The sequence below is a fragment of the Patella vulgata genome, chromosome 2 (genome assembly GCF_932274485.2).
Source record: "Patella vulgata chromosome 2, xgPatVulg1.2, whole genome shotgun sequence".
NCBI lineage: Eukaryota > Metazoa > Mollusca > Gastropoda > Patellidae > Patella > Patella vulgata.
In genome coordinates this window covers 10828183-10845670 of record NC_065880.2, presented here as the reverse complement: position 1 = coordinate 10845670, position 17488 = coordinate 10828183, and the positions used below count along the sequence as shown (strand labels likewise).

The following is a 17488-nucleotide window of genomic DNA, read 5'->3' as shown; positions in this document are numbered from 1 at the left end:
CTACAATCTCGCCAACAATCATGGGCTCAAACCTTATTTACATCTCGGCGACCTTGACAAAAATTGAGCTGGCCTTAACTTTTAGACTTAGCCAAGGAACAGGGACGCCCAACAACAAGTTACCTGTCTTGATCAGTGAATAAATTGCAAATCAAGTGATCTTCCCTGTTCACATGGACATACTTTACCATTGTTATACAATTCCTGATTAAAAATTATGGCATGGGGTGGTAGGAACACATTTAACACCTATGGAGGCAAACCACCATTAAATTGTAGTTCGTCTATTTATAGCAATTCTCTCTCTTTTCTCCCCTTTTGCATGCCCATTTTTGTTGATTTTTTGGTCTAGAATGGACGAAGAGCGTTTGAATTAACATTTTCTGCCAGGGTTTGGTAAATATTTAGATTTTGAGGCGGAAGGATAACAGGGTTATCAGGTTGGCTGCAACTAGTTACATGTTTTTAGTATGCTTCTTCAAGTTTGTGTATCTCAAAGTTTTGGTGGTCAACCTCATACAAATTTTAGTGCAAAGACATGACCATTTGTTTCTCTGTCTGTAGTGAAAAGCATTCAGCCCAACGAAAATTTGGGGAAAAGTTGGAGGTGGGCAAAGAGGCCAGAATTAACATTGAAGTCAATGGGAAAATTAATGGTGGTCTGCCTCCCTATGCACTAAGACTAGTTATTCTCTCCCTTATTGACTTCAATAGATAAATGCGTAACATTTCTTGGCCTAAACTTTTTTTTGAACATTGAGATTATCTTAATAACCACAAAGAGGTAGTTGATGTGGTAGTCAAAGGAACCTACAGGCTGTGACGTCTATATTTGATTTCTCTTTTTCATGTCTGTTTACTTCCTGATCATTCTGCCTCCAAAATCATAAATATTCACCAAAACCTAGCAGAAAATGTCAATAAAATACTCTTCTTCAATTCTAGACCAAAATTAACAAAAAACGCCAAGTAAAAAAAGGGGGACAGAAAACTGCTATAGGTCTATTTTTAGGAGAGTATATATGGAAGCAATAACTAGTGTTTGTCGCCACAATATGCCAATATTATATCATACTAGGACACCCATCCCCTATATCAGTAAGCTGGTTTTACCAGTAATCTCAGAAAAGAACTTAAAGGAGCTAAATCGCTAATATTTGGGACCTACAAATTGACACAAATGGGTCACAACGTATATAATAATGTAATATGAATGTAAATAAACGGATTTACATTCATTCGTTTCCGTTTTACTCTAATTTCAAAGCAGTTATGTTCGGCGAAATACGCCAGAAGTCTCAATCGAATGGTAATCTCTAGCGACTGGTTATTCCAGTCTATACCGGTAGTATTTATTGCGCATGCTCTCCAGATAAGAATAATGGGGTAACCGTTTGACATGACTTGTGCAATATGTCTAACCTCGTTCTTCGGGTCGCTTGTTACAAATGGCACTGAAACGCATTATGGTACACGATACGTGTACCAATGGTAAAATGTTTATTTTGTCTTAAATATTGGATATCAGAAGCCCATCTTTTCCCGGTAAGATCACAACATCAATGTTGATTAAAACCAACAAATAATTCATGTTTTTAAGGTCGAAGGTTTTGGATGATACTGAGTTAGAGACTTAGCTACTTTAACTTGACAAAAAATGTATTCACATAAATTAGCTTTATTAAAAATATAAGAATAAATATGGTTTCTGGTAGTGTTGGTTACAATATCAGGATGGGAGAATTTCTTGAACTAAAGCTGGAAGATGGTTACCATCAGATGTAAGCAAAGAATACACACCACAGTATACACTCATATAGTCTCTGAAAAAAAAATTAAGTATATAATTATCATCAAAAACACACAGGTCTTTGTTACAGCAGACAAAGATTATCTTTTTATTTAATTTAGCAAGCAGAACTTTAAAAAAATCATTCACTCCAAAAAATACATATATTTTTTAATGTGTCAGTCTTGAATTTTTTAATATCCTTGAATTGAATTCATAGACTACAATGTATGTACACACCAGAGGTGGGTACTTGAGTCCTGTGACATTGGACTTAAGGCCCGCAGCTAGCCCAAAAATGTTGGGAGGAGGGGTGGGGGTGGGGACATCGATGTAGGATCACCTAAACTTGCCAGTCCCGGGTTTCACCTGAGGAGAGGAACTATGAAAATGACGGATATTTTCAATTTTGAGGCTGAATTGGCGAATTATCATATTTTGATATGAACATTATAAAAAATATGAAGGAAGGAATGTGAGAGAGAGAGAGAGAAATGGAGTTTAACGTCCACTCGACACAAACTAGGTCATTTCGGGACTAACATATGGTTTAATTTTATTTCAATAATTTGCTTGCGCGTAGGGGTCTTTAGCAGTGGGAGGAAACCGGAGGACCCGGAGAAAACCCACGAGGTTGGACAGGCGACCCTACTCCTTGCCACGTACAACTGGGGATTCGAAACCACGCCAGTCGGCTCAACGACAGGCTTTATGATATAGCGCGCGCACGCTAACCATTCAGCCATCCAACCCCCCCAGGAAGGAATATGACTTTAGCTATACCTCTATAGGGTCCACAAGCTAAAAACACGATTTTTTTAAAGATCAGGGGCCATAATTCAGGAAGTTACGGTCCGATATGCGCGAATATCGACAGGAATCAAGATCTTTGGGTTATAAACTTACATTTCAAGTTTCAACAAAATCGGATAAAAATTGTGACCTCTATAGGGTCCACAACCGTGATATACCACATTGTTACGCTATTTGAGAACGAAGGCCGTCCATTTTATCTGTCAGATTTGGGCCGAATTAATGAAATTTGAACTCAGCTGTCCTTAGGGTGTAATGGTGATATAATAATACGATTTTTTAAATCGGATAAAAATTATGACCTCTATAGGGTCCACAAGCTAAAAACACGATTTTTTTAACAATCAGGGGCCATAATTCGGGAAGTTACGGTCCGATATGCACGAATATCGACAGGAACCAAGATCTTTGGGTTATAAACTTACATTTCAAGTTTCAACAAAATCGGATAAAAACTGTGACCTCTATAGGGTCCACAACCATGATATACCATATTTTTACGCTATTTGAGAACGAAGGGCGTCCATTTTATCTGTCAGTTTTGGGCCGAATTTCACAAAACTCAGCTGTCCTTAGGGTGTAACGGTGATATCATAATACGATTTTTTAAATCGGATAAAAATTATGACCTCTATAGGGTCCACAAGCTAAAAACGTGATTTATCGTACAATCAGGGGCCATATTTCAAGAAGTTACAGTCCGATATGCGCGAATATCGAAAGGAACCAAGATCTTTGGGTTATAAACTTACATTTCAAGTTTCAACAAAATCGGTTCAAAATTGTGACCTCTATAGGGTCCACAACCTTGATATACTATATTTTAACGCTATTTGAGAACGAACGGCGGCTATTTTGTGTGTCAGTTTTGGGCCGATTTTCACGAAATTCGAACTCAGCCGTCCTTAGGGTTTAACGGTGATATAATAATACGTTTTTTTAAATCAGATAAAAATTATCACGTCTATAGGGTCCACAAGCTAAAAACGCGATTTTTATTACAATCAGGGGCCATAATTCAGGAAGTTACATTCCGATATGCACAAATATCGAAAGGAACCAAGATCTATGGGTTATAAGCATACATTTCAAGTTTAAACCAAATCGGATAAAAATTGTGACCTCTACAGTGTTCACAAGCTAAAAACATGATTTTTCGTACAATCAGGGGCCATAATCCATGAAGTTACAGCCCGATACATGCCAATATCGAAAGGAACCAAGATCTTAGGGTGATAAACCTATATTTCAAGTTTCATTGAAATCGGATAAAAATTGTGACCTGTAGACTGTTCACAAACAATTGTGGACGGACAGGGGCGACGACAATATACGTCCACATGAAAATGTGGGCGTATAAAAATAGACAGACTGATAGGAGATTGAAAGGGGCTATTTTCATTTACCTGGAAGAAGTATCCATCTTCTGAAGCCATGGTAAAAGTTCAGTTTGTACAATTCGAAGAATAGCTTTACGTAATTGTAGTAATTGTAACTGAAACAGTGCAGTTTGATACTTTTGTATTTCCTTTTTGGACCTGTAAGTAACTTGATCACGACAGTCCAAGATTTCTGAAATAAAAATAAGTTTCTTGGTAAATAATAAAAAGAAAAATCACATAGAAAAGACACCATTAGAATTAAGGTGTATCATTGCGTCATGTTGGCACTATAGGAATCCCTTGCAAACTACACTATTGTGAAAGATGAATCTCTAATAAGAGAGAGAGAGAGAGGGTGGGGTTTAACATCCCCTTGACACAAACTACAATATTGTGAAAGATGAATCTCTAATAGGAACATGGGTCCAAAAATGATCCAATTTGTTGAATTGATAATTTCATCGATCTATGACGCTCGCTTAAATATATCTCATGGTTACGTTGAAAAATATAGCACGAAACATACATTTCACAGACAAACTCTGATTTTGTGAAAACTACTATCTGACAATCGGACTATTACTTCATTGAGCAGTTATGATTGTTTAAAGAATAGTGTTGTCTTGATTTTCATTGCTATTGTTGTTATGATAATAAACAAAGTCTCAATTATCCATTTTTAAATTAAATCATTAAATGGCGGTTGTGTTTCAATACGTTGAAAATCACAACCATCCGATGCTCTGGAGAGTTGATTATGGGCTTGTCATGTGAATTAATGTCTAATTAATAGTTTACCGGTATATAACATTTGAGCCCTAAAGAAAGATCTGCAATAGGTCGATTTAGCTCTTACATGTACATAATACATCTTTAAGACTGGATAACAGGACTGTGTGGTTCCACGCTTGAGTTACAGTCATAATAGGCTGATTTCAGTTCACGAGGAAAGAAAAGAAAGTAAACAGCCACTGGGGGGGGGTGGGGGTGGGGGGTTTAAACCCATTTGGCATCACAAAGTTTTCAGACAGATGGACAAGAATGACAATATTCTCTCACACACATCAGGATATTTCCCCAGCACAGGTTTATAGAAAACGTTTAGATAATCAATTTTACCTGTGGTGATATTATCAGGAAGCCAGATAGATGGAAGTGAATGTTGATATTTGACTGTAATAGGTTTATAAGATGATCTATCATAGTTTCTAACTGAAGTAAAACAAATAACTAAATTATTAACATTAAATAAACATTATGTAAGATTTAGATAAAGAGCTAGCCATTCTTGCTATAATAGTTCGAAAATAGATAATGTACAATGAATAATTTGAAAATTTCATTCAAATTACTCTAATGCGAGCGAAGATATTAGCCTTTGAAGGTTTGACAAGAAGTATGCAATAATTTCAACCACCGCACTGGTTGTTCGAAGCTATGTCTTGCACCTCCATTTTTAGCTTAAATCAAAACATGGCTGAAATGTTCTAATCTATTTAATATCGGAGAAAGCTGATGCCATCGAGAGTTGATTATGGCCTGGATAAGTTAATTAATAATTTCAAAAACATTTCAGCCTTAAAGAAAGACCTGCAATAGGCAGATTTAGCTCTTGCATAATGCATGTTCAAATCAACATTATGTAAGATTTAGTTAAAGAGCTGACCATTCTACAATGATTCTCTTGTCATTTTCAGGCATTATAGAAAACCATTGTAGAAACGTAGCGCTGATATAAAAATACAGTAATTGTTGATCCACAGAACGCGTGTGTTTATTCAATCTGATTAAAATACAAATCATTATTTCGTTTTGTTTTTTTATACTTTCGATGGCCTACACCACATGAAGATCTGACTGGTTGTAATGATAGGTTGCGTCAGAGGTCATATGAGTGACTTTTGACCCTATGACGTCAGACATTTGATTAACCAATCAGCATTGATGTTTCTAATGGATTACCCGCAGTTCCGTGCAAAACACGTCTAAAGCCCCCTGTAACAGACCGTTTCATTGGCTACCCCCTCACATCATTCAGAACACGTCAATGACAACAACTCTTCCAGATCCTAATGTAGTAAAGACAAGTAAAACGAAATTTTGAACTATAAAAACAAAACGAAATAGGATCTGTGTTTTAATCAGATTTGTGTTTATTTTAATATGTTCAATTACTAAATGCCATTTAAACAGCTATTTTAATTGTACAGATACATGTATTTATGGATAAAAACCTGCAAGGACATTTTTGGTTTCCTCTTCATAGTCGTGATAAGCTGTGAGAATAAATTCTACCATCATTTTAGCATGTAAAACATCAAATGGTGTTGATAGATCTGAAAACACAGCATTATCATGACAAAAATTTGAGATACATGTAGTTCATCAATTTTTCAAAAACATAAAATTACAGAAAATACTAGAGCGGAGCATTAAAATGGAAGAGGGTAGAAGCTCCTATATGGAGAGGAGGGAGAGAGAGTGAGAGAAAAATGGGGTTTAACCTCCACACGACACAAACTAGGTCATTTTGGGACCAACATAAGGTTCAATTTTATTTCAATAATTCCCTTGCGTGTAGAAGTCTTTAGCAGTGGGAAGAAACTGGAGGGCCCCCCACTCCTTGTCACATACAACCATTCGGTCATCCAACCCCCGAATTTATAGAGAGGGCTTTTGCATAAGCTAAGTCTGTTCCCGAATAAAAATGTTTAAACAAGAGAAGAATATACCACCACAGGTTACTTTATATTGAGAGTAATTAAACGGTTTCCATATCCAGTATAAACCACGGTGGCTTGCTAACCTGGGGGTTCCATGTTTGATTCATGCATTGGCAGAGAACGCTCATCAGGATTAACTGGCGTGGTTCCCCCTTTTCAGTGGTGCAGGACAGAGGGTATAGAAACGGGCAACATATAGTCGTTCGGATGGGACAAAAACCAAGGTCCCATGTACACATTAACATGTAAGAGATAATTTGGCAGTTGGAATTTGATTTAAGAGTAGGCCATAGAGCCACTATCCAGGCAAAATTTCCCTCATAGCACACTCTATTAGCCCAGTCGGAGTAGAGAGAGAGAGAGAGAGAGAGAGATATGGGGTTTAAAGGCCACTCAACACAAACTAGATCATTTTGAGACTAACATATGGTTCAATTTTATTTCAATAATTCACTTGCGCGTAGAGGGTCTTTAGCTGTTGGAGGAAACCGGAGGGCCCGGAGAAAACCCACGAGGTTGATGTCTTCACAAGGGCTCGAGAATACCTACGACCTTATGATGCAATGTGCACATGTTAACCATATGGCGAGTATCGGCATTGATTCATTCGGCCGAATCATTCCGTTAGTGTGTCCACCGCTTAACTGATAGTTATGGTGCACCAAAATGTGTAATGGACAGATAGACAGACGAACCAACCCGTTTTAATAGTTCTCCAGAAGGTGGGTTGACTAGTATTTGTATTATAATTACCATTAATATTTTCTAATTGGAGTTGTTGAAGTAATTGTTGTAACTTAGTGTGGGCTGTTAAACATTGTAACTTTCTATACTGAAGACTCAAATCACTACTTTTATCAAACTAAAAAAACAAATTATATTCAGACATGTATTAATAATATCAATAAAAAAGACAAATCAGTGCCGGACAAAATGACAGGCATCAGAGATTTAGTGTTTGACAAAGCCTGAATCTGTACCTGACATTGTCTGTGACAGGTGCCTTATTTCCAGGCTTGGGTAGAAAGAGTAAATGGGTTTAGTGTCCACTCTGAGCAGACTAGATCTTAGGGACTAACATATGGTAAAAAAGTTATTCATTTCATTCAGAGTACAAATAAAAAATTGGGGAAAATACTCATAATATTTTCTATATTTCCCATAAAATAAGGGAAAATACTCACAATATTTTCTAGATTTCCCATAAAATAAGGGAAATTGTCACAATACTTTCTAGATTCCCCATAAAATTGGGGAAAATACTCACAATACTTTCTAGATTCCTCATAAATTTATCACAAAGTAAGGTAAAATACTCACAATACTTTCTAGATTTCCCGTAAAATTGGGGAAAATACTCAAAATACTATCTGAGTGAAATACAATACTTTCTAGATTTCCAATAAATTTATCACAAAGTAAGGAAAAATACTACTACTTTCTAGATTTCACATAAAATTGGAGAAAATACTTTCAATACTTTCTAGATTTCCCATAAAATAAGGGAAAATACTCACAATACTTTCTAAAATTCCCATAAATACGGGAAAATACTCACAATATTTTCTAGATTTCCCATAAAATGAGGGAAATTGTCACAATACTTTCGAGATTTCCCATAAAATAAGGGAAAATACTCCCAATACTTTCTAGATTCCCCATAAAATTGGGGAAAATACTCAAAATACTATCTAGATTTCCCATAAAATGAAGAAAATACTCACAATACTTTCTAGATTTCCCATAAATTTATCACGATCGCTCACACCAACTTTTTTAGTTACAGAGACTTTAGATACTTTTTGTTGTAATTTCCTATTCTGACTGATCAATTTCTTTAGCCGACCTGGTATCTTTAAACTTGACCTGACAAAACAAAAACAAATCTTGTAACGCTATTTATATATTTTTTAAGTGGCATTTAGTAACTGGACAGAGCAATAAACTATAAACACACTTATGGAAAACAGCTACTGATTTATTTAGGCGACGTTTCGGAGAGTATAGATAGAGGGGGAGAGAGAAATGGGGTTTAACGTCCACTCGACACAAACTAGGTCATTTCGGGACTAACATATGGTTTAATTTTATTTACATAATTTGCTTGCGCATAGGGGTCTTTAACAGTGGGAGGAAACCGGAGGACCCGGAGAAAAACCACGAGGTTGGACAGGCGACTCTACTCCTTGCCATGTATAAACCACGCCAGTCAACTCAATGACAGACTTTATGATACAGCGCGCGCACGCTAACCATTCAGCCATCCACCCCCCCGAGAATAGATAGATATTTATATAAACACCCTTGTAAATGGATCCATATAACAGTGAACTTTCAATCTGATTAAAATACAGATCTATATTCCGTTTTTTTTTTTTTATGCTTTCGATGGCCTACACTACATGAAGATCTGACCGGTTGTAGTGGAAGGTTGCGTCAGGGGTCATACGAGCAGCTTTTGACCCAATAGCATCAGACATTGATTAACCAATCAGCGTTGCTGTTTCTAGTGGAATATTCATAGTTCCGTGCATCGCACGCCAAGAGTTCGCAGCAACTGACAGTTTAATAGGCTAATCCCTCGCACCAAGCAGAACGCGGGTTATATAACAACTCTTCCAGATCCTAGTGTAGTAAAGACAAGTAAAACAAAATTTTGAACTATAAAAAACGAAAAGAAATAGGATCTGTGTTTTAATCAGATTGGGTGAACTTTCAATATGCCGGTTGTAAGCAGTTATCGTGTATACATTGGCATGCACATAAAAGATCTCTTGGCAGTTGGAATTCGATATAAGAGCAGGCCATAGTGTCGCTGCCCAGGCAAAATTTCCCTCATAGCAAACTGTATGCCGTATGCCTGTCTTCATTATCACAGTCGGAGCAGAACAGTAGTAAATTAAATATGGTTCAATTTTATTTCAATAATTCACTTGCGCATAGTGGTCTATACCTGTAGGAGGAAACTGGAGGACCTATAGAAAACCCACAAGGTTGGGCAAACCTGGTCAAATGAACCTAAGTAGCTTATCCGGTTTAAAATGATTTAAATTTTTTTACCCATCCCTGTATAAATCAAATATTGGTTTAGATACTGAGATTGCTTCATCTTTATCTTCGATACATAGTTCTTCTAATGGATTAACAAGTTTACTTGGGTCAATCAAAGAATCAGGAGATTTCACATCTTCATTAGCACTGATTGAATCAACAGTTACATTATCACATTTAATTGTAGAACTCAATTGATCTACTGTTTTATCACTACATGTTGCTTGATTTTCACTCCTCGACAAAGATACCTCCGAACTTGAGATCTTTGTACTAGTTTTTATTGGAGCAGAAGGCTCATTTGCAGACGAGTTAGTTTTGATCTCATTTATCATACAATTTCTTGCGGATGAGTTAGTTTTGATATTAATGTTTTGAGCGTTTTTTGTATCAAGATATTTTGATTTGATCACAGGCTTTGATGAGACTAAAGACGACTTGTTGATTCTTCTTCCAGGAACTTTCACGTTTGGGTCCGTTTTAAATGGTGCCGACATATGAACAGGCATTTGTTTGTGTCTTGTGCTGGTAGTACTACTTGGTCTGGATGATTTTAAAGTAGATTTAGTCGACTTCGTACTATCTGTTAATCTTACTGGATTTAGTGAATCTTTATTTACTTTTGTAGACTTAATTGGAGCAGAATGTTTTTGACTAGGTACATTTCTGACAGTTCTTGCACTACTATGCTGCACATTAGGCTTATTATTCAAAACATTTTTTGATTTAATATTGCTATCTTTGCCCGTTTTGTATACCACTTCATTATTTGGGTTAGTTTCGACATGGCCTATTTGTTTTTCATTAACAATAATGTCAACTTGTTGCTTGGTGTTATCAATATGGGAATCTGCTTCAACTACACTTGAAGTTAATTTGGCATTATTACTTTCATCAACATCAACCTTGTCTTCTAATTCAATCGATGTTTCTTCAGATTTTCTAGCTTTTTCAATAATCTGAAAATTACAGAATAGATATATTGGATTACTTCGGAATAGTGGGGCATAAAATTATTTTATCAAAGAAATGAAATGAAATGGGGTTTAACGTCCTACGCCGACTGGCTAATGAAGACGAGCATACACCAAACAGACTGCTGTGAGGGAAATTTTGCCCAGACAGCGGCACTACGGCCTACTCTTATATTGAATTCCAACGCCAATGTATACACAGGACCTCGGTTTTACATTCCATCCGAATGACTAGACATCTTTGCTTGTCAGGCCCTCCTTCCTGCACGACTGACAAGGTGAAGCCACATCGGAAATCACTATGAACTTTCTCGACCAATGCAGGGATCGAACACGCGATCTCCAGGGTAGCGATCCAGCGTCTTACCCAATTAGCCACCATGGCTCCCTATTTTATTAAAGAATATGACATTACGAGCAATTATTTTGTAAAACTATTTTGTTACGGTGTTATCAAATTAGAAAGGGCATTTGTCAAAAGGCTATTTGTTGTGCTGGGGAAAATTTTATCCAGCCAGATGTAAATCTTCAAATTCCAATTGTTTATGGTTCTTAGATATGCACAGGTCATATTGTGAACAGAAAATATTTTTCAATTAAAGTATGGCATTTATTATAAAACATAAAAAACAATATCAAGGATTAAAGTGATTAAGTGATAAGCCCCCCCCCCACCCCCCCAAATAAAGTATGGAGGGAATCCTTTCCTATTCTGCCAGAATATTGAAAATATCCTCTAGTGTCTTAGCTTACAACACTATTCACCTGTGTCTAACAATGGCAGCAATTTTAGATTTGAAAAAGAATCGGATTCCCTGATCAGAGTTTGTAGATATATTACTTTCATACAATCTGATTAATATAGTCTACAATTCTCTATGGAATAAGATAATTAGAGAATTGAACATTAAGAAGACACAGGACAAAAAAATGTTTCGGAACCTTTTTTTGAACTATTCTGGCTTTTTCCGCACGTTTAAGTAGATTGTTGACTAAATTCATTCCATGTTTTTCTTCACAAGTGATTTCTTCTACATGTACGTTCTTCTTGTCTTCAATATCATCGATTTTATCATCTTCATCACATGCTGTCTTCGGCCTTCAATGAGTAAAATATAAAAGCTTGTTTAGATACATGATTATAACATGAAAACAAAAATTTCAAGGCATAGAGAGAGAGAGAAATGAGGTTTAACGTCCACTTGACACAAACTAGGTCATTTCGGGATTGACATATGGCTTGATTTTATTTCAATGATTCACTTGCGCGTAGGGGTCTTTAGCAGTGGGAGGAAACCAGAGGACCTGGAGAAAACCCAAGAGGTTAGACAGGCGACCCTACTCCTTGTCATGTACAACCAGGTATTCGAAAACAAGCCAGTTGACAAAAGGACAAGCTTTATGATACAGCGCGCAAGTGCTAACCATTCGGCCATCCAACCCCCTATTTTCAAGGCATAGCCCACTCCTTGTATCGTAGATCTATAATCTGTATTTTAATCAGATTGCTGTATTTCACCATTTCAAGTTTGTTAAACTACTAGACACGTACTGGCTATTATTAAACAAACTTTTGGATTTTTCTGCCTTTTTTTTAGTGAAATCTACTAATCATTTTGTTATATTACTTCTTCATTTCAATATAATACTGTAACTCACCACTGTTTAAATAATATTTCCTTATCTTTACAGAGTCTTTCTAAATGTCTATTCTTTCTGTCAATGATGTCATCTAGGATGAGTAAAAACTCCTCCAATTTAACACCAAAGCTTGATCTGGCATCCATAACTTTCCTTCTTCTTCAACACTGAAATAGTATAAAATCCATCTGATTTATTTCGGTTGCAAAGCTTTTTGTCGCTCAACTTTGATGCAAAGTTAATAATAAGTTAATAATAATAAGACTCCTATAGCCTATAATATATAATGATAAGCCTTCAGCATGGCTTCACTATAGACACTATGAATTAAAGGGACAATAACACTCTTGCTGGCTTGAAAGCTCCAGAAAATAAATAATATCTCTATCTAAGTACTAGATGTTTAAGTGTCCTACCTGTTGTGTAAATTATCCATTACATCCTATTTTACTTGTCCAGAGGGTTTGAAAATATTTTTAAATCGAAGTTTCATTTGAAAAGGTTTACGTTAGACGTTTCAAACCATTATGTTGAATTTTTCAAATTTTTTAAATAAGGTGTGTTAAGATGAAATTTATATCATCAATTAATTGGAATATTGTAAAATAGTACAATTTGTTGACCAGAATAAAGATTGGGACATATTATTCAGTTACAACAAGAGTGGTATTGAACCTTTAAAGGAGCTAAGTCTCTAACTCAATATCATCCAAAATCTTCAACATTTAAAACAAAAATTATTTGTCAATTTAAAACAACATTGATGCTGTGATCTTACCAGAAAAGGGTGGGCTTCTGATATTCAATATTTTAAGACAAAATAAATATTTGACCATTGGTACACGAATCGTGTACCATAATGCGTTTCAGCCCCAGTTCTAGCAAGAGACTAGAGGAACGAGGCTAGACATATTGCACCAAACCAAACGGCTTATGTAGACTGGAATAACCAGACGCTAGGAATTTGCACTCGATTGAGACTGCTGGCTTATTTCACGGAACATAACTGATTTGAAATTAGAGTAAAAACGGAAACGATTGAATGTAAATCAATTTATATACATACATATTACGGTATTATATGAGTTGCGACCCACTTGTGTCAATTTCTAGGTCCCAAATATTAGCGATTTAGCTCCTTTAAATGAAGTCAGCTGCCAAAGGTCTTAGTTCTATTGTAAAATGTACCACTGAAAAACCTATATATATACTCATAACAGAGGCGGTATTATTATAGGAGCTTTTAATAATTATCAGGTGTAAATAATTTAATAAAATCAATCAACCTGTCCATATAATAATAATAATATAATATTTATTGTATTGGACGTTAAATCTGTAATAAACAACAACAACAGATAAAGGACTCCGCAGCCCGCCCCAGTTACACCTTTCTAAAGAGATGAAAGATACCTATAAAAAGAAATACTGTAAATTGTCATTGATTTCATTTCATGTCATTTCATGTAGATCAAACAAACCATCCAAAAGTCTGCCAGACAGAGTTGTCTTCCCGTACAGCAATCAAAGGAATGAAAGGTCAAGGACAGCGAAGATTCATAGTCTGATATGTTCCTTCAGATAAATATATGCCTCCGCGATCAAAATGTAATCCTGTTCTTTTTGTTCTTTTTCTGCTTTGTAAGTGTAAAACAGATAATCTGTATTTGATTTTAAGTGCCAAAAATATCATATCGTCAGAGAGATTGTACTGGAACTTCCAGATAAGGTACGTCCTTCCAACAAATTGAATTTTATCTACATTTATTTATGGCGAATCTTCCTGTTCGAGAATTTACAATAAGTTACGTTATCAATTTTACGTCTTGACAATCGAACTCGGCAGAAATGGGTTAACACGGGTCTTGTGTTTTGAAACTAATTAAAAATCTAAGATGACAGAAGAGAAAGACAGCTCGAAAATTTCAGAAAATAAACGAAAAGATGAAAGAAAGAAGGAATCTACGAAGGAATCGGCGCCATCTAAAGTAGTTTTAAGGCGACTACCACCATCCTTGACACCTGAAACATTCATAGAGCAAGTATCACCACTACCCACATATGATTTTTTCTACTTTGTTAAAGCTGACCGCAGCCTTGGTGCCAATGCATTTTCAAGAGCCTACATCAACTTCGTCAATTCCGAAGATGTCTACCTGTTTAGGGATAAATTTGATGGATATGTTTTTCTGGACAGCAAAGGAGAAGAATATCCTGCAATTGTAGAATTTTCTCCTTTCCAAAAAGTACCAAAGAAGAAAGTGAAAAAGGTAGATAGCAGGAAGGGCACCTTAGAACAAGATTCAGATTATGTGAATTTCTTAGAGTCGTTAAATAACCCTGACGTAGAATCCGCACCCACAATAGACACCCTAATTGAAGAGATAGAAGACAAAGAAAGAGAATTGAAAGCCAATAATGGGGTATTAAAAGTTACTACACCGTTGATAGAATATCTAAAGCGACGAAGAGAGGAAAGAAAAATGGCAATTCAGAAAAAGATTGAAGAAAGAAAGAGAAGAGAAATTGAACGTAGGAAGCAGAAGGATGAAGAACGACGCAGAAGACGTGAAAAAGAGAGAGAAAGGGAGAAACGAGACAGGGAAAGAGAAGAAAAAGACAAAGATAGGGATAAAAATAAAGATACAAAAACAGATGAACAGTTATCAGTCAAAGTGCTCAAGAATCCTGAAAGAGAAAAAGAGAAAAGTAAAGATGATGATAAAGACAGGGATAAAAGAGATGACAAGAAAGACGATAAAAACAGCGGAAGAGAAAGGTTGCGATTCTCTAAAGAAAATCGTGAGAAAGAGAGGGCTAGAAATGATAAATCAAGCAGTGCTTACAGCGATAAATATAAAAGTATGCGTGAGAGTTATGGGGGACGAGGTGGAGCTAAAGGAGATGATCAGGGGAGCCGAGGAAAGCGTAGTGATAGACCTAAAGATGATAAATATAGTGATCAGGATATTGACAATGAAAAAGATAGTGATTATGATAAGGATCGGGATAGGGCTAAAGGTAGTGATCGTGATTATGGGAAAGGAAAGGAACGAGTTTATGACAAAGAAAGAGATCGTGCAAAGGACAATTCTAAAGGACGTGATTATGGAAAAGATAAAGAACATAACAGAGGAAAAGACAGAGACTATGGAAGAGACAGGGACAGGAGCTATGGAAAGGATAAGAGTTATGGAAAGGATAGAGATAGGGATTATGGAAAAGACAGGGAAAGGGATTATAGAAAAGATAGGGATTATGGGAAAGACAGGGACAGGGATAAAGGCTATGGAAGGGATAGGGATTATGGAAAGGACAGAAATAGGGATACAGTTTATGGAAAGGATAGGGATAATGGTAGAAATTATAGTAAGGATAAAAGTAAGGATAAATTTAAAGAAGGAGAGGGAGATAAAATTAAGAATAGCTCTAGAGAAAAAGGGAAGTCAGATACCAACCTTTCAGACAAAGATACTGTTGGATTAACTAACAAGAATGATGATAATAAAGTTGTTGGTGAAACAACCCCAGCTGGTGAAACAACTCCAACTAGTGAAACAGTCCCTGCTAGTGAAACACCACCAACTAGTGACACCAGTAAAAATACTGAAGCTACTGGTGGAAAAGAAGAGGTGACCGATTCTGAGGATAAAAGAAGAAAGAGAAAGGACAGACCAGAGAGACAGATATATGTACCAAGAAGAGCTTTAGAAAAACAGAGACAAGAGGCAAAAACAAAGCCAGACAACAAGGAGGAAGATGAAACTGATGACAGTACCAAATGTCAGAATAGTTCAGACACGAAAGTCAGCAGTGAAGTTCAAGATAATGTTAAAAGCGATTGTGAGGAAAATATCAAGGAATAAATTATTAATTTATGAACTTATAGTGATTGTTTTGACTTATTAATTTTTCTTCTTTGTCACAGAAGTTTTTGTTTTATTTAAAATTGGTGCATAACTATTAAAATTGTTCAACAGTTCATCTATTTATGGATTTCAAATTACTATCTGTTATTATCAAAATGACCTTGGTAAAAAAAGGATTTATTGCCAATGAGAGACATTCAAGCGCCCATTACATTTAGTTCCATCTATAAATTAAGATCTTGAAAATGACAGAAGAAAATTGGTACTTGTTAACAATACACTGTCACTTGCAAACATTTTGTAGTATAAAATAATTGGTTATCATGTATATTATTTTTCACTGGAGACAATATTAGCATAAGAACAAGGGACATAATACAGATGATGTGTGTACTGAACAGTGCCACGCCCATATTGGCGCAAGGCAAGGTCATCTATTTCAGAAGGCCACCTCTGCAGATTTTCCCAAGGTCACAAGATGTATACAAGGGAGGGGAATTCCCGGGCATCACGTAGCCACTGCTGTTGCCTCATCGTCGTTGTCATACAAATGACCTTGGTTGTCATAATCGATGACATGACGTCATCGCCGTTGCCATGGTGACCTCGCCTCATTTACCAAGGATAATAGGACTGCAGGGTGATGTATCGTTCGGCTTTATCATAAACCATTAATATACTATTCAAAAAAAGTAGGGGATATTTGATTTTGGGGGCATAATACTAAAATATGCAAATGACTACGAAAAAAGTCACTATAGAACCTAACAGAAGAAACATTTCCAGTTACATGTGACGCCCAAACGCACCAATAGCTACCGCATGGAATGCAGGTGATGCTTGGGATCATCATGGGGGTCCAACCCAAGATTTGCACGACTCTGACTTTGAATGTTACAGTCATTGTGGCATTGAATTCCAGGGTGGAAACATCAGTTTAATTGTTTTAGTGACCAGAAAACAAATTTTGATATGCGTCGGCTTACCCAAAATGAAAGGTTACGTGCCCTTGGCATGCTACAGATCGGCACAACACAGGCGGTTGTGGCGCGGACGATGAATGTTTCTCAGTCTGTCATAAGCAGGCTATGGTCCAGATACCGTGATACACAATCTGTACAGGACAGACCACGCTCAGGTCGACCAAGGGCGACAACTCAAGCCCAGGATCGATTTATCCGTACCTTGGCCCTGAGAAATCGTGTCATCACAGCAAATCAGATCAGCGCTCGTCTTCAAACAGACA

At 36.4% G+C, this 17488-nt stretch overlaps 2 protein-coding genes across 2 annotated transcripts; one reads left to right on the top strand and one right to left on the bottom strand.

Moving 5' to 3' along the window:
- Positions 1 to 1651: 1651 nt before the first annotated feature.
- Positions 1652 to 13923, bottom strand: LOC126812225 (uncharacterized). The gene is made up of 10 exons (XM_050538505.2): positions 13787 to 13923; positions 12392 to 12540; positions 11675 to 11831; positions 9768 to 10717; positions 8432 to 8573; positions 7461 to 7569; positions 6219 to 6320; positions 5104 to 5196; positions 4009 to 4174; positions 1652 to 1823 (listed from the first exon to the last, which is right to left on the bottom strand). Exons 2-10 carry the CDS (start codon positions 12517 to 12519, stop codon positions 1730 to 1732), a joined length of 1941 nt encoding a protein of 646 aa, XP_050394462.2. The 5' UTR covers positions 12520 to 12540; positions 13787 to 13923; the 3' UTR covers positions 1652 to 1729.
- A 220-nt stretch (positions 13924 to 14143) lies between these two features.
- LOC126810638 (nipped-B-like protein B) lies at positions 14144 to 16355 on the top strand. The gene is made up of 3 exons (XM_050535818.2): positions 14144 to 14158; positions 14279 to 14361; positions 14895 to 16355. Exons 1-3 carry the CDS (start codon positions 14144 to 14146, stop codon positions 16237 to 16239), a joined length of 1443 nt encoding a protein of 480 aa, XP_050391775.2. The 3' UTR covers positions 16240 to 16355.
- Positions 16356 to 17488: the final 1133 nt, after the last annotated feature.